Source organism: Bubalus kerabau, chromosome 10 (genome assembly GCF_029407905.1).
Source record: "Bubalus kerabau isolate K-KA32 ecotype Philippines breed swamp buffalo chromosome 10, PCC_UOA_SB_1v2, whole genome shotgun sequence".
NCBI lineage: Eukaryota > Metazoa > Chordata > Mammalia > Artiodactyla > Bovidae > Bubalus > Bubalus kerabau.
The window spans coordinates 66,839,181-66,857,269 of NC_073633.1; the positions used below are offsets into that span (position 1 = coordinate 66,839,181).

An 18,089-nucleotide genomic window follows, 5' to 3' on the forward strand; every position below is an offset into this window, starting at 1 on the left:
TGAATGGGACCTAATTAAATTCAAAAGCTTTTGTACAGCAAAGGAAACCATAAACAAAATGAAAAAAAAAGTTCATAGTATGGGAGAAAATATTTGCAAGTGATGCAACTGACAAAGGATTAATCTCCAAAATCTAGAAACAGCTCATGCAGCTCAATATCAAGACAAACAAAAAACCCAATCAAAAAATGGATGAAAAATCTAAATAGACATTTCTCTAAAGATGGCCACATGAAAAGATGCTCAGCATCACTAAATTGTTAGAGAAATGCAAATCAAAATTACAATGAGATTTCATCTCACACTAGTCAGAATGACCATCATCAAAAAGTCTACAAAGAATAAATGCTGAAAAGGGTGTGGAGAAGAGGAAACTCTCCTACACTGTTGATGGGAATGTAAATGGGTACAGCCACTCTGCAGAACAGTTTAGAAGCTCCTTTAAAAATGAAAAATAGAACAACTGTATGGTCCAGCAATCCTACTCCTGAGCATGTATCTGGAGAAAACCATGGTTCAAAAGTTTACATGCACCCCAGGGTTCAGGGCAGCACTGTGTACAATAGCCAAGACATGGGAGCAACCTAAATGTCCAATAACAGGTGAATGGATGAAGTAGATGTGGTACATATATACAGTGGATATTACTCAGTCATTAACGATACAATAGCATTTGCAGCAAAATGGATGGACATGGAGACTATCATACTAAGTGTAGTAAATCAAAGATAAATATCATATGATATTGCTTATATGCAGAATCTAAAAAAGAAAAGAGATACAAGTGAACTTATTTACAAAACAAAAACAGACTTACAAACATAGAAAACTAACTTATGGTTACCGGAAGGGAAAGCTGGGGGCAGAGGAGGGATAAATTGAGAGTTTAGAATTTATTTATATACACTACTGTATATAAACTAGGTAACCAACAAGGGCTGACCAGATAGCACAGGGAACTTGGCTCAATATTCTGCAATAACCTACATGGGGAAAAAATTTGAAAAAGAATAAATCTGTGTCTATGTATACGGAATCACTTTGCTATACACCTGAAACACAACACTGTTAATCAACTATACCCCAGTATACAGTGAAAATTTTTTAAAAATCACTGAGTTGTCCCCCTCACCTATTTGCAGGTAATAAGCTGCAGCAAACATGTGATGATGCTCTAGCAAAGCCCCTGGGGTCACAGAGCAGGCAGGACACCTACTAGCAGGAGACATACAGCTGTCAATAATGCAGAAAGCAGAAAAGCAGAAACAGCAACTCCCCAGCAATAGAAAGAGCACAAGATTGGCTCGTTTCTAAGAGATGTCAGCACTAGGAGAAATATGGGCAGTTCTTTCAATTCAAGCCCACTCCAGATATTAGTCTAGCCAGGAACTGGCACAGATCTGCAGTTCCAAGCACAACTCTGTCTGCAGTGATAAAAGAAGCTCACAAGGAAGGCGGGGTGGGGCAGGCAGGCAGAGAGCCAGGCAGGAAGGGAAAGGTAGGTAGATTCCTAAATTCACAGCAGTTTTTTTTTTTTTTAATTAAAATTCAACTAAAAACTGGAACACACTTTGTATCTCTTGAGATTTTAAATAGCAATGGTGTGAAGAGAGAACCTACAGGTTCCAGGCAGTGAGAAAAGAGGCCTCGTCAAAACAGAGGCTTTTATTGAGAAGTGGAAAATAATCTTGGATAAATATTGTAGATAGTCTTTTTTAAAATTGCTGTTGGCTTATCAGAATGAGGTTTTTTTTTTTTTTTTTTCTTCCTGATTGCTCAATTTTGTTTTATCTAAAGGAGAAACTCTAAACAAAGCAGTTAGTTTGGTTTGGTTTGTTCTGGTTGACCATTTCATTTGAGAAGATTAAAAAACAGCAAACAGGAAAGAACCAAGCAGAGAAAATTCATTTTTACCCTCAATAATTATTTTTATATTTCAACTTGAAGAGATTTTTTTCAGTGCTTTGGAAGTTTTTGAGAATCCTTAATCTTTTATTTCATTTTGTAATTTATTTAAATTTTATGATGTACTGGACATTTCTTTGTTGAGAAAATTCTGCTTTCCTATAACTAAAGGGAATGGGTTTTTCTTGGATCACTAAAGAAATGCATTTTTGGTCTGAATTGAAACCACATTTTATCTTTAAAACTCATATCTCCTGGGTTCCTCCTAACCATATGCTGTGGTCCCATTCTGACCAGGTCATTTGAGAGGTAGAAATGAAAACACAGAGCTACTCCCTAGGGTGGCTTCTAGGTTCCTGGGCTTCAGCTCAATTCCAATGCCCATCTTGCATTTTCTTATAGATCTTGATGAGTGTGCAACTAAGCAGCACAACTGCCAGTTCCTGTGTGTTAACACCATTGGCAGCTTCACATGTAAATGTCCTCCTGGATTTACCCAACACCATACTGCCTGCATTGGTAAGTGGGAGAGGGAAGGTCCTATGTAGGTATTCGTTGAAGGGATTGTTTTCAAGGGCTTCTGCTGTTGGAATAAGAAGATAAAACTCCAAGAAAATATGTTAATATATGTATATGTGTCTGTGTACATGCATGCATGTTGTGAAAAGCTATTGGCCTTTTCTGAGCAAATCACCCTTCTTTCTTCCTTTTAAACAACACAAAGAGAGCTTCAGGGAAGTCCCACCCTCTCCTTTCTCCCTCTGCTTCTTACAGATAACAATGAATGCACCTCTGACATCAACCTGTGTGGGTCAAAGGGCATTTGCCAGAACACTCCTGGAAGCTTCACTTGTGAATGCCAGCGGGGATTCTCACTTGATCCAAGTGGCGCAAGCTGTGAAGGTAGGTAGAGCCCTCAGCTTGATCCAGCTAGTTGGTCCTCATGAGGTGGCCTATAAACACCTGCATCGTCATCCTCTATGAGACATCAGAACTCAGCACAGGGGAGACAGCCAGCTGAAGATGGAAATGTTTTCTCTGGTTTGTACAAGTCCCATGTCTTAGAGATACATCTTTTGGTTCATGCTTGACCATGTCCTTAACACAGGCTTTTCCTGAATGTAACAAGACTTTCTGCTCAGTTGTTAATTTAGTCTAATTGGAAATGACTCAAGAAAAACAGCTAGATTCCTGAATTTGATCACTTAATTTTCTAGTCACTGGATCCAGAATCTTGAAAGGATTCCCTCAATGTGGATTAAGTATATAAGGAATAACTCTTCTGTTAACATATGATTAAACCTTTTACTCTTATTTTTTAGGATTTTGTTTTTGTATTGACCTTTTGGTTTCCAATTCTGGCACAAATAAGGAAATATAAATAGTTTACACAGCTATCTTATACTGTATTCTTGTGCCTTGCATTGGTGTCTTCATTATTTTTATTTGTGGATTTTACCAGGGATGTTTTTTCCCTTGGACTTAATCAAAAGCTCCAGAGTAGATATTCTTGAAATTTTTGGTCGTGGAATATTGGTGATGCTGGGAAAGACTGAAGGCAAAAGAAGGGGGTGGCAGTGGATGAGATGGTTTGAGAGCATCTCTGACTCAACCGACATGAATATGAGCAAACTCTGGGAGATAGTCAAGGACAGGGAAGCCTGGCCTGCTGCAATCCATGGGATTGCAAAGAATCAGACACAACTTAGCAACTGAACACCAACAACAATTTTTTGTGTCCGATGTCTTACTAAAATTGCCTTTCACCTTCATATGCTGATAAATGGTGCTTCAGAGAATACCTCTGAGACATGCACTGATGTGACTTAAAGGCAACTCTGCCTTCTTTCTCAGATGTGGACGAGTGTGAGGGAAACCATCGCTGCCAGCACGGCTGCCAGAACATCATCGGCGGCTACAGGTGCAGCTGCCCCCAGGGCTATCTCCAGCACTACCAGTGGAACCAGTGTGTTGGCAAGTACTTGTCCCTTGTTCACAAGATGAACTGCTGCCAGCTCCTGAGTCAGAATACTGCTTGCTTTCTGAAAGCTTTAAACTTATCATTGAAGCAACAAATACTCATTTCAAATTGTCCATACCTGGTTGAAACCAGAGGGAAGTCATAGCCTTTGCAAACTAGCAAACTAAGGAAAAAAAAAAATAATGATGAAGGGCACTTTGAAGGCATTTGAAATGAAATGCTGACAGAATTCCTTCATTCCTAATATCTCCTTGTTCTTCTGCTTCACTGCTAGTCATCAGCCCACACTGGAGTTCTCTTCAGGCTAACAAAATCCTACTTCTGACTGAAAACTATCCATCAGCCAAAGGCTACTTTGAGCAGCTTTTGGTCACAAGACGCAGAAGTGGTTCATTGAATGCTACACACCTTTGGGGCAGGGTACAAGTTTTTTTCAGGATTGCTAAACTCTTTGGAAAATTAAGGGAGTCCCAGACTCTGTCGTTAAATTGGTCACTTTTAGTCCCACAGTGTCATAGGAAAATAACTTTTAATGGACAGCAGAGAATCCCAACATTGCAAGTTTAGAAGGACCCCAATCCATCTAGCCCATGCCATTATTTTACTAATGAAGGCTTAGTAGCCAGGAAGGAAAGGCAGTCTGTCCTTACCCATTCTTTTGTGGCAGGACCAGAGCTAGAATCCAAAGCTCTTTCTTCACTTCATGTTTCAGGGCTGCCTTTCTAGTGTCACCTCTACTTGTTTTTTCTTTTTTTTAATTCACCTAGTAGCACTGCAAGCTTGGTGCTCTGGTGACCTGTTTTGGCTGCCACTCTCTTGGGTATAGGGCCCTCCTTCTCAAAAACAGAGTGACTGCCTTCTGGGTGACTGCTCCATGTTGCAATGCTTGATTTTACTCCAAATGAAGACACATTTGGTATGTGTTCATTTATCAAATATGTGTCTTTCTCATCTGGTTTGATTCTTTACAAAATACAGTTTTGCAGAGGTGAGTAGGACTGGCTAAAATAACCACAGTGCTAGAGCTTACGCTGCAGTTTGCTGGTTAGTGATCTGGTTTTAATAAAAAATGCCTTTGTTTATTACCAGCTCAGGGAGGTCTTGGATTTTAATCACCAGTTTCTGACATTGTTCACAAAATTTCCAGCATAAGCTTTGTTGATTCAATACCCAGCATGTGAGTCTATTTGCCCTTATTACATATCTCCCTTGGATGAAACTGAAGCTTTGGGGAAGAGTATAAAAGAGGTGAGATCTACCACTGCTGGGCCTTATCCTCCTCCTCCTATGCTCAGTTCAGGGATGATAGAGATGGCCAGGACATGCCCTTGTTGCCTGAAGATTCTTCATTGGTCCCATGAAGATGGTGTTCTGCTTGGGACTTGCAGAACAAAGAGTCTATTAAGAAGTGGGAAGTTAAGAAGTGGAAAGAGGGGGAGGATCAAGATGGCAGAATAGGAAGATGTGGAGTTCTCCTACCCCTACAAACACATCAATAATACACCTACATGGGGAGCAATTCTCACAGAAAACCAAATGGAAACTGGCAGAACACCTCTTTTTCAGCCAAATCTGCAAGAAAGACCTCCATGAAATGAGAAATCAACCACAGAAAGAAAAAAATGGACATGTGAAGACTAAACATATTATTAAGAAACCAGCGGGTCAACAGTGAAATCAAAGAAATCAGAAAATACCTTGAGACAAACAACAATGAAAACACAACCTTATAGAAGCTATCAGATCAGATGCAGCAAAAGCAGTTTTAAGAGGGAAGTTCACAATACTATAGGCCTTCTTGAAAAAAAAAAAAAAAAAAAGAAAAACTCAAATAATTTAATCTGCCACCGAAAAGAATTAGAAAAAGAACAAAGAAAGCCCAGAGTCAACAGAAGAAATAAAGATCAGAGCGGGAATGAATAGGGATTTAAAAAATAGAAAAGATCGATAAAACCAAGAGCCAATTTTTTTGAAAAGATAAACAAAATTGAGAAACTGCTTGACAGATACACCAAGGAGAAAAGAGAAAACCCAAATTAATAAAATAATAAATTGAAAGATGAGAAATAACAACTGATACTATAGAAATTAAAAACATCCTAAGAGAATCATATAAGAGTTATATGCCAAAAAATTGTGGAGCTCACCTAGAAGTGAGCTTAGACAACCTAGAAGAAGTAGACAAGTTTTAGAAACATAAAGGCTGTCAAAAATGAATCAAGAAGAAACAGATCATTTCAACAGGCCCATCACCAGGAGTAAAATATAATCTGTAATGAAAAAAATTCCCTGCAAACTAAAGTCCAGAACTACATGGCTTCACTGGGGAATTCTACCAGACATTCAAAGAAGAGCTTATACCCATCCTTCCCAAACTATTTCAAAAAATGAAAGAGGAGGTAACACTCCCAGAGTCATTTTATGAAGCCACCATCACCCTGATGCCAAAACCAGATAAGACATTACATAAAAAGAATTACAGGCCAGTATCATTGATAAACATAGGTTCAAAATCCTCAACAAGATATTAGCAAACCAAATTCAACAATACATAAAAAGGGTCATACACCATGACCAAGTTGGATTCATTTCCAGGTCTCAAAAATAGTTCACATGAAAAATCAATATGTTATACCACATCAACAAAAGGAAAGACAAAAAACACATGATCATCTCAACAGAATCAGAAAAACTATTTATAAAATTCAACATCCATTCATGATTAAAAACTCTCACTAAAGTGGTTTTAGAGGGAGCATTTCTCAACATAATAAAAGCCATTTACAACAAACCAACAGCCAATATAATATTAAATGGTGAAAAGCTGCAAGACTTCCCACTAAAATCTGGAACAAGACAGGATGCCCACTCTCACTGTTTCTATTCAACATTGTACTGGAAGGGAAGAGGTAAAACTGTCACTGCGTACAGATGACATGATAACCTCTATAGAGAACCCTAAAGACTGCACACAAAAACTATTGGAACTGTTAAATGAATTCAGAAGGTAACAAGGTACAAGATTAATATACAGAAATCTCTTCCTTTTTTTTTTTTACACCAACAATGAAATATCAGAAAGAGAAGATTAAAAAAAAAAAAAAAACCCTATTTAAAATCACATGAAAAGATGAAATAAAATATCTAAGAACAAAGTTTACGAAGAAAGTGAAAGACCTAGATGCTGAAAACTATAAAACATTGATAAAGGAAACTGAAGATGATTCAAGGAAATGGAAAGATAGCCCATGCTTTTGGACTGGAAGAATTAATATTGCTAAAAGGGCCATACTACCCAAAGCAATCTATAGATTTAATTCAATCCCTATCAAAATACCCGTAACATTTTTTACAGAACTAGAAAAATAATAATTCCAAAATTTATATGGAACCACAGACAACCCAGAATTTTCAAAGCAATCCCAAGGAAAAAGAACAAAGCTACAGGCATAACCCTTTCAGAATTCAGACTATGATATAAAGCTGCAGTAATCAAAACAGTGTGGTATTGGCACACAAAAAAAAGATATATACATCAATGGAACAGGTAGAGAGCCCAGAAATAAACCCATGCACCTACACTCAATTAATCTACAATAAAGGAGGCAAGAGTACACAATGGAGAACAGACAGTCTCTTTAGCAAGTAGTGTTGGGAAGCCTGGACAGCTGCATGTAAATCAGTAAAGTTAGAATACTCCCTCACACCATATCAAAAGTAAACTGCAGTTGCTCTAAAGACCTAAATATAAGATGCAATACCATAAAACTCATAGAAGAGAACATAGGCAGAACATTCTTGCACATAAATTGTAGCAATATTTTCTTAGATCAGTCTCCCAAGGCAAAAGAAATAAAAGCAAAAATAAACAAATGAGACCAAATCCAACTTAAAAGCTTTTTTACAGCAAAGAAAACCATCAACAATACAAAAGACAGTCTATGGAATGGGACAAAACATGTGCAAATGATGCAACTGACAAAGGGTTAACATACAAAATATATAAACAGCTCCTACAGTTCAGTACCAAAGAAATAAACAATCTAATGAAAAGGTGGGCAGAAGACCTAGATAGTCTTTTCTCTGACATGGCCAACCAGCACATGAAAAGATGCTCACTACTGCTAATTATTAAATAAATACAAATCAAAACCACAATGAGATATCACCTCACATGGTCAGAATAACCACCATCAAAAAGTCTACCACCTTCAAATAAGTCTGTTATCATCAAAAGGTTTATATATGAAAAGGGTGTGGAGAAAAGGGAACCCTCCTACACAGTTGGTGGGAATATAAATCGGTATAGTCATTATGGACAGCAGTATGAAGGCTATTTTTAAAAAACTGAAAATAGAGCTACCATATGATCCAGCAATCCCACTCCTGGGTGTACATCCTAAAAGGATGAAAACTCTAATTTGAAAAGATACATCCTCTTCAATGTTCATAGCAGCACTATTTACAAACGACCCAAGTGCCAACAGATAATTGGTTTTAAAAGATGCGTGCATATGCAAACACAATGGAATATTAGCCATAAAAACAAATGAAATACTGCCATTGGCAGCAAGAAGGATGGACCTATGTAAGTGAGTCACTTTGCTGTACATTTGAAACTAACACAATATTATAAATCAACTAAACTTTAGTTTAAAAAAGTGAGAAGAGGTTTGGGGGTTTTGATGCCCAGAAGATACCGATTCAAACTGTTCTCATAATTCTTGGGAATTACAGTTATCCAGAATGAGCATTGCCTTGGACCAGAATGAACCTCCTCAGAGCCTTGCAGAGCAAATCTCTTGGACCAGCCCTCTCTGGATCCTTGCTTTTAAGCAGCCAGAAGCTCACTTTTAGAAGATGGATAGGTTTAGGGTATGGGGCCACTGATATCACTGCTTTCTAGAAAATATCAAACTTGTAGCTTAAAGTTGGAGCTGACCCATTTTGACCTAGAGAAAATTAGTAAAGGAAAGCCCATTCTACATTTTGGAATTCTCTCTTAACACCACAGCTAAGACATACTGTGCAAGCCTGATGCTGGAACCTTTGAGTTTAGAGGGGGTAGGTTTCCATCTGATTTTTAAGGAGTGTCTTTCAGAGATTCTAATCCTATTTCATTCAAATTAGAATCATCTCTTTTTATAAAAAGAGCAAAACTCTTACCAATTTAAGTAACAACTGAAAGAATAAAACAAAGATTTTTATAGTGTAGAAAAATTCCTTGTGTAGCCATTTGCTCCAGGGTACACACACAGGATGAAAAGGGTCAGGAAAAGTGCAAAACATGTTAAACAAATCATGGTATTTGTATATTGATAGAAAGGGTGAGTGCACAAACATTGTTTTCAAGCTTCAAACATTGAACATTTGCCAATTTCTTATCTTAATCCGTGGTCCACTCCACCCCACCTCTCCAACCCAGAAAAGCAAGTTTAAGCTTATTAGATTTTCAAGGAGGAAAAAAAAAAAGTCAAATAAAGTAGAAAAGAATTTGAAAAGGGGATAGGGAGAGTTCTTGACCAAAATAGATGCTCCAAGTTAGAAAGAACCTCGACAGTTATCTCATCTGATCTGTTTCCTAACATGTCAGTCTCTCTCCAACCAGTTTCCTAACATGTCAGTCTCTCTCCAACCAGGAAAGGTACTCACCTTCTTTTTCATAAAGAATGAACCTTTTCTGCCTCTGACTTCTAACCATTGGTCCTGTTTCTGACCCTTGGAACAAAAGAGAGTAAATCTTAAGCTCTGTATTAACAGGTCTTTCCCATATATACCTGTACCTTAGAGGATTTATCAGTCAGAATCCCAGCAGGTAACAGATGGCTGAGCCCAATCAAAAAGCATAGGAAACGGAAGAAGAGTCTATTGATGTTCCATTCTGATCGGCCTTGTAGAGCTGAGCACAGCTGAGAAGTCTGGAGGTGGGTATGCAGGGCACAGAGAAGACATCCAGCCCAGAGATACTTCCTTCACCAAAGGAACCACCCTTGGTTCTTGGTACATCCTTTGATGCCTTTGGTCTCCATTGGTTTCTATCACATAGCTCATCTCTAATTTAAAATAAGGGGAAGAGAACACAGATGATGGCATATTAAGTCATTTTGTTTTAGGAACCCTGGAACCTAAGTGACTTTGATTGGGTATTTGAGAGTCCTTTGATAGAAAGGGTCTCAAACAGATGCATAGCTAGGCACTGTGCCATAACAGGCTTCTCAACCAATGGCTTTCTTACTGTTTATCTCCTCCTCCTCTCTGTAACCACATACAGATAAGCAGGGGGAGTTCGAGGAAGGAAGGGAGATGAAGAGAAGGAAGAGAAAAAGAAAGGGTGGAAGGCAATATGAAGTATGTATATGTATGCAAGTACCCCACTCTTACCATTTTACCCACCTGTTTTCCTAATTTAAAAAAAAAAGATTTTTTAAGAAACAATTTTTTCTTGAAAAATGAAACTACCTTAGCAAATAAGGAAAAACTAAAAGAGAAAGGAACAATGTAAATGAGGGCAAATCTCTTGAGAGACACTTTGATATAAAGGAAAGCATGAGACTTATAGTCAGACAGACCTGGGTGTGCATATCTGCCCTGCTGCTAGGAGATCTTGGAGGGGCTTTCTGAATCTCACTCTCTTCATCTGGGAAACAGGGATTTTAATACCTACCTCCATGATTGTGAAGCACATTAAGCAAATGAAGTACCTAGTTAAAAGACAATTGCTCCTTGGAAGAAAAGCTATGACAAACCTTGATAGCATATTAAAAAACAGAGACATCACTTTGCCAACAAAGGTCCGCATAGTCAAAGCTATGGTTTTTCCAGTAGTCATGTACACGATGTGAGAGCTGGACCATAAAGCAGGTTTAGCTCTGAAGAGTTGATGCTTTCGAACCGTGGTGCTGGAGAAGACTCTTGGGAGTCCCTTGGACTGCAAGGAGATCAAGCCAGTCAATCCTAAAGGAAATCAACCCTGAATATTCATTGGAAGGTCTGAGGTTGAAGCTGAAGCTCCAATATTTTGGCCACCTGACGCAAAGAGCCGACTTGCTGGAAAAGACTCTGACGCTGGGAAAGATTGAAGGCAGGAGGAGAAGAGGGTGACAGATGATGAGATGGTTGGATGGCATCACCGACTCAATAGACATGAGATTGCGCAAAACTACAGGAGATAGTGAAGGATAGGGAACCTTGGCATGCTGCAGTTCATGGGGTCACAAAGAGTTAGACATGACTTAGTGACTGAACAACAACTTAGTATCCTGTCTGTCACACAGTAGGCATCCAGTAAATGTTAAGTGTTACTAAATTGCTTTCCTCCTCTTTTCCATTGGAAGTAGATACTTGCTAAGTGAGGAGAATGTCAATCTACATGCATTCAAGTGGATATAAGCCTGAAAATGGGCTCTAGCAGTTAAGAAATGTCTTACCAGCAAACTTCTGTGCTGTCCTACAAAGGCAGATCTATAAAAATATATTGGAAGTTTCAAAAAAGTATAAATCAGAGATAACAAGAAACTTGAGGGTTTTTTCCCTTTGAATTAATTTGTGAAAGTTAGATTTCTTTTTCCTATGTATTACCATCAGACTTGGCTGGTCCCTGTGGGTAGCTCGTTCAACAGCATCTGTGTCTCTTGTGGGTTTTCCCCAATTAGTGCCCATGAAGTCTGCACTGAATCTCTTCCAGCTGTACTTAGCTTTAGACACAGCCCAGATGCCCTGGGCAGGAGGATGGTTTAGATAAGGAGGTCCATTCAGAGATGGGAGCAGACATACCAGAAGGCACCATTCACGCCCTGAGCAAGCACCTGGGGGCTTTTATAGACTTTTGAAAAGGAAGTCCAGGTGAGCGGGACACTTCCTGCAGGATGTCAGCCCTTGCCAACCCTATTCATGCTGAAAAAGGAGGAGTAGGAAAGCAGCCTCCAGGAATATGGCTCATCTTGGCTGTAGAGAGTCATCCCATTGCTGGGTACTTCTGAAGCAAAGGCACACAGAACTGCTCCCTGCCCTCCCACCCTGATCCCTGAACCTTGGCCATGAACCATCCCTGCATTCTTCACCAGATGCCCCTGTAGAGCAGGACACACTGCCATTGGCTTCAGATGAGGACTGGAGTCTGCTGGTCCTCAGAATGCCATCCTCTAACACACTGCCTGATGCACTTGACCTCAGAGACCACGTCCGCTCACCATATGGCGAGAGGCCACATCTGTCTCCACATCTTTCTCTCTTGTTCCCTTTCCCACCTCAGCCACTTCCACCTGCCTTCCCTTCCCGAGAGCCAAGGTGAGGGCCAGCTGGCCAGCACTGGGTCAGAGTGCCTGACCCAAACTCCTCCATAGAAACCTCTGCCCAGTATCACATATGTGGCGTCTTCTGGTTTTCCCTGCAGATGAAAATGAATGCCTCAGTGCTCACATCTGCGGAGGAGCCTCCTGTCACAACACCCTGGGGAGCTACAAGTGCATGTGCCCTGCCGGCTTCCAATACGAACAGTTCAGTGGAGGTTGCCAAGACATCAACGAATGTGGCTCTGCTCAGGCCCCCTGCAGTTACGGCTGTTCCAATACTGAGGGTGGCTACCTGTGTGCCTGTCCACCTGGCTACTTCCGAATAGGCCAAGGGTAAGCAATGCTGGTCGTGGTTGGAGGCTTTCTCATTCATAGTATAATTAAGTCTATTGAACTCAAAATGGCCTGTCCTAGTAGCATTGAACCATGCTTTTTCTAATCCTTGAGTTAATTCCAGTTAGCTCTGCAAAGGTTTTAGGTTATTTTATTTAAAGGGGGACATCTAGATTTCTGGAAATTCATAGAACATCGAACAAAATAATGAAACTACATTGTAAATACCTCAAGATATGGCTTATCTATCTCCTTCTCTTGATCCTCACATCTTGTTGGAAGGCGAGTCGTTTCTCAGGAAATACAGGGACTGTGATCCATGACAGAGCTGGACTCAGATTGCTGATGCAACCTTCTCCTAGGGCAAGCAGAATTCTGTCTTGACTTAAAATGCCTTCATGTAGCTCCTGTTAGGATAAATCATAAAGATATCTTTTGGGGAGTCCTTTAGAGTTTCAAAGTATATTTTACATTTTAGACTTAAATTTACATTAAAAGTTGCAAAAGAACTTTAAATATAAGAGTTAAAATAATAATTATGTTTTCCAGGTAGCATACCACATTGTATTGTGAGAGTTGGGGCAGGGAAGATATATTTTTATTCTATTTAGTAATATAAAAGTTACTATTACATTTTCAAAGTTTAGGTCTTCTTCCCAGTTGAATTAGTCTGGACTTGACTGTCTTAGTTTTGGCTATCTTGTGAAGGAGTTCACATTTTAACTTTTTAATTAGGAATACAGAGACATTAAATACACACACACACATATACCAATGCCCATACTTATATATACTCCTTCCAACAAAAAGTCACATAGTCCACAACACACACATATGTGTATATATAAAATTGTTAATTTTGTGGTCTTTGGTTTCTTGACACAGAAACATCAAGTGATTCATTTTGGGGTGTGTAGAAGGTAAAAGAATGTTTCATGGGAAGCGCACAGCAATAGGACTCAAATTCCCAGATGTTTGTGTCTGGCTCTCGGTAGACTCATTCTTTATAAATTTAATGCCAGAATCATTTTCCCAGCAAAAATTGTGACACTCCAAACTGGCTTCTGGCCAGTGGGACTTTATAGTCACACTTCTTGTAAGTGGTGTTCCAGGCATATGAAAATATTGGGAGTTTTGAGAAAGGAACCAAAGCCTGTGAATTTGGGGTTTGCTTCCAACAATTTCATAATTATGTGAATGCACACACACAAAGAATGAGCACGTATCCATATTATTGTTTCTACACATTTCATGGTAAAAAATTAAAGGATGAGGAAAGGAAATGTGTTGTCCTCAGCAGGATTACAGAAAATACTAGAAACCTAAATTGCTGCAAAATACAAAAAAAAAAAAAAAAAAAAAGAAAAATGTTAATGGCATTGTATTTTGAATCTTAAGGGCATAAAGGAAAATGAGTTATAAAAAATAGATCAACTAATACAGAGAGAAATAAATAGTATTTAGTCTACATTATGACCTATTAGTAGACCAATTAATAGAAATTCACCCATTATTAACAGTTTGGGCTCCTCTGTGAATCACTAGAGTGGACAAGCCTATCCGAATCTAAAGATTCTTTTAAGATCATTCAGCTATTTCAAAACATTTTGAAAAAGGAGCCTGATAAATACATTCCAAGTGACCTATGAAATAGTAAGCAGAATAACAAAACAAGGTACTTGTGAGACATGCAAGCCTCCCTCCGTAACTTGGCTTTAAAAACTGAAAGGCAAAGAAAAACAGCTGAACTAGTTCTCTCTTGGGCATGGGTTTGTTTATCCAGCCTCACATGAGTCAGAGCCAGTGGACCTAGTGGTTTTGAATGACTTGAAACAATTTCCCACAGTTGGGCAAGCTCTGATACATGTATTTAATACACTGCATATCTTCACAATATATTTCTAAATCAACCTAAGTTATTACCTAGAGCTTTCTTTCTTTCTTCAGGAGCCAAAGTGAGAGGTCTGATAATAGGAGAGATTGCTCAGAAGCTGGAGTGGTGAAAGGTGGTGCTGGTGGAATTGGAGGTGGCTGTAACGGTATCAGTTAAACAGGGAGAGGGCAAGGAACTGAACACCGATGTCACATACCTTTCTCACTCCTGTGGAGCCTATTTTATAAGAAGAAGGCAATTTTTATTCAGCCTCCCAAGTCACATGGTCTCCCCCTCATCTTCCACTCTTCTCTTGTTTCCACTCCTTGTCTCCTCTCCACCAGTACAGCGAAACACCTGCCACATTACGTTTGGGAAATAAAGGGGCAAGTAAATATGCAAAATAGGGCCTTGAGAGATAGTAAAAAGCAATCAATCAACTCAGGGAACTGAGAATTCAAGACCAAACACAGAGGGCTTCAGTGTGGTTCTCAGCACCAGCCCATCATCCAGTGGACACATAATCAAGGGCTGAATGTCACCAGGCAGGATCTGGGCTTCACCAGAACTCTCGCTCCTCCTCCATCTCCCAATTCTAATGAAAACTATCTACGCTCCCCTTCCACCATAGGCACTGTGTTTCTGGAATGGGCATGGGCCGAGGAAACCCAGAGCCACCTGCCAGCGGTGAAATGGATGACAACTCACTCTCCCCAGAGGCTTGTTATGAGTGTAAGATCAACGGCTACCCCAAACGCGGCAGGAAGCGGAGAAGCGCAAATGAAACAGATGCCTCCAACATTGAGGTGGGTCAGAAGGTGGTTTCTCCTGATGCCTCCTATTGCAGAAAGGCCCTCCAGATTCCTGTGGTTTCCTCCAAGGATGCTCCAAAGTGTGATAAAGCTCCCCGGGGAGAAAATCCAGACATTCCCTGAGCTCTAGGCTGCATTTTACAAGAATCTGTGGGGCTCTCTGGAGTTTCTTGCTGCCTTTAGGGAGTGGCCATTCAAAGGTTTTCACATACTTGCTCATTTCCTCTGTCTCGCCAAAAAGAAAGTTAAACACCCGCCCAAAGTCTGATGAAAGGACAAGGTCTGAGATCCAGGAGAGCAAGTGGGCAGAGTAGTGAAGTGACATAGTGCTCCGTACACAGGGATGCCAAGTTCTGAAAGCTAGAGGCTTCTCTACCGAAAGAGCCATGTGGAGTGTGAGGAAACTTGGATTCTAGACAAAAACAACATGGAGCTCCAGCAGCCTGGATTTCTTTGCCTACGGCTGCTGCAGCCTTTCAGTCAACTCAGAAACGCAGATACTCAGACCTCTGGCTGCGGGCCCGGAGAGCCAGCACATGTGGTCCCAGAGAGGCAAGCAAGAAGCCAGGTGAAAAGCATTGAATATTAGCAGATCATCAGAGCCAGGAAGTAGGTTCATAGGTGTGTCCTTTGGTGAGATGGTTTTGCGTCAGTGAACAAAATGGAAATAAACTGGTTCTTTCTTAGTATTGGTGCTGCAACCCATCCGTTGTGGTTTGGGAAATGAGATAAGTCTTTGAAAAGAAAATAATATATTAAAACAGTCATTCTTAAACTTGAATATGCATCTGAATCATCATCTGGAAGGCCTGCTAAAATGGATTTCTGGGAAATATCCCCAGGGTTTCGGATTCAGTAGGTCTCAGGTGGCACCAAGAACTTCCATCTCTAACAGATGCCCAGATGATGCTGATGCTGTCGGTTGGGGGACACTTTGAGACCCACTGCAATAGAAGACCAAATACAAGTGATTTCAACTTCCTTCTTGACATGTTTAGTATTATAAATATGTGCTAATGTAACACTGTGGCTTAAACAGTATTTTATGAATATTCATTTTCAATAGAGTATATGCAACATGAGAAGAAAGTTGTATTTGAGTGAGACTTGAGTCACTTTTTCTTTAGTAAGTGGCATATTTACCTTTTATATTCACACGTTGCCATATCTTTCCAGGATCAACCTGAGATAGAAGCCAATGTGAGTCTTGCAAGTTGGGATGTTGAGAAGACAGCCGTGTTTGCTTTCAATATTTCCCACATCAGTAACAAGGTCCGAATCCTAGAACTCCTTCCAGCCCTCACGACTCTGACGAATCACAACAGATACTTGATTGAATCTGGAAATGAAAACGGCTTCTTTAAAATCAACCAAAAGGAAGGGATCAGCTACCTCCACTTCACAAAGAAGAAGCCAGTGGCTGGAACCTATTCATTACAAATCAGTAGTACTCCACTTTATAAAAAGAAAGAACTTAATCAGCTAGAAGATAAATATGACAAAGACTACCTCAGTGGTGAACTGGGTGATAATCTGAAGATGAAAATTCAGATTTTGCTTCATTAATTCACCATCCAGAGACCAAATAATTAAAAAACCAAGATAGATAGGTAGAACTGAATTTTTCCCCCAATCAGAATCTTCATATTATAGGTACAGTCTTTCACCACGTAAATTTCTATAAATAAGCACTATTCTTGTATTACAAAAGCAAGGTACAGGTGACTACCCTAGTTCAAAACAACCACTTTCTCAGGCTTCTCATGTATGTAGCTAAGCTACCTTGTCATATGTGTTGATTCTTGAAAACTGGGACATGTATTTCCACTGGGGGTTGGCCATTCATGCTGACATGCCATCCTTCTAGCAGACGTACAGGAACGTGCTTTCAATCGATGGACTGTTCTGTTTTTTCAAATTGTAAAACTTTGCTTCTCCAAATGCAAGTATTAGGTTGGCCATTTATAATATCTATTTGGTGCTAGTAAATTCTCAAACTAGATTTATAAATGCACTGTAATATTTACACAACTTAGAAACCAAATTACAAGTATTCAGTTCAAATACTTCATTAATTTTTTTCAATCAACCAAAGTTAGTGCAGTAGCTTATCTCAGTTATGAGTATAATACCTTACATGTAAATTAAGTGTGTGTATACTGTAATCGTGCTATTTTTTATCATTGAAACATTTATAAACTAGAATAATAATGCCCTTAATGTGAGGGTTTGTAATGGTGCTTATTAAGACCAAAGACTTCTTAAGTGTATACACCAAGTGGTAATGAAATTTCTGTGACTGGCCCACGCATGCATGGAGGTCTGGGAGGACCAGGAAGCAGCCTCAGCAGCCAGAGGATCACCAGTGCATCCTTCATCACACCTGTGCAATATGCCAAGCCTACCCTCGGTCATTCCTGTCAACAAGGGGTCCATGTCATAAATGTCACAATAAAACAGTCTCTTTTTTTAGTGTACCCCTCGGCTTTGTGTTCTTGCATGGATGTGGGAGTGGAGGCGCCATTCTGGAGATTTCATAAAGTCTCCTGAAATTAAATTATCCTCAATGTATTAGTTAGAGCTCCTAAAGGTGCCAAATATATAACCACTAGAAAAAATTTTAACATATTTGAGTCAGTCTCTTGTTTTATTCATTCAGGACAGCAGAGTTAAATTCTTACTGACAAGATACTTAGATTGTAACATTATTTCTAAAACATGACCTAAAATTAATCCCATGGCTTTTAAACTACTAGACCTCAGTGCTTTAAAACACCAAGTTCACTGTCTTAGAGCACATGCATTTCATTATAAAAATTTATCATGCCCCCTCCCCTCAAATATACAGTGTTGGCAAGATTAGATGTTCTATCCTATTTTCTCCCTTAAATATC

The 18,089-nt window shown here is 39.5% G+C and overlaps 1 protein-coding gene and 1 long non-coding RNA gene across 6 annotated transcripts in view; one reads left to right on the forward strand and one right to left on the reverse strand.

Annotated features, from left to right (window-relative positions):
* The window catches only part of FBN1 (fibrillin 1), a 264,581-nt gene extending 246,913 nt beyond the window's left edge, over positions 1 to 17,668 (forward strand). The window contains exons 61-66 of the mRNA XM_055538036.1: positions 2,308 to 2,424; positions 2,680 to 2,808; positions 3,760 to 3,879; positions 12,279 to 12,510; positions 15,015 to 15,189; positions 16,372 to 17,668. Coding sequence (XP_055394011.1) covers positions 2,308 to 2,424; positions 2,680 to 2,808; positions 3,760 to 3,879; positions 12,279 to 12,510; positions 15,015 to 15,189; positions 16,372 to 16,761 — 1,163 coding nt within the window. The 3' untranslated portion in view covers positions 16,762 to 17,668. The remainder of the gene's footprint in view (positions 1 to 2,307; positions 2,425 to 2,679; positions 2,809 to 3,759; positions 3,880 to 12,278; positions 12,511 to 15,014; positions 15,190 to 16,371) is intronic.
* Positions 1 to 18,089, reverse strand: part of LOC129621503 (uncharacterized) — a 125,598-nt gene that overhangs the window by 27,405 nt on the left and 80,104 nt on the right. For 2 of the 5 annotated variants that reach the window (XR_008699400.1, XR_008699399.1), the window contains exons 3-5: positions 16,339 to 16,534; positions 14,601 to 14,740; positions 12,739 to 12,917 (exon numbers count right to left, since the gene is read on the reverse strand). This is a non-coding gene — a long non-coding RNA (uncharacterized LOC129621503). Of the gene's footprint in view, positions 1 to 9,589; positions 9,605 to 9,803; positions 9,940 to 10,936; positions 10,952 to 12,738; positions 12,918 to 14,600; positions 14,741 to 16,338; positions 16,535 to 18,089 lie in introns of those variants that run through there. The other 3 variants (XR_008699401.1, XR_008699398.1, XR_008699402.1) reach the window with 3 other exon arrangements.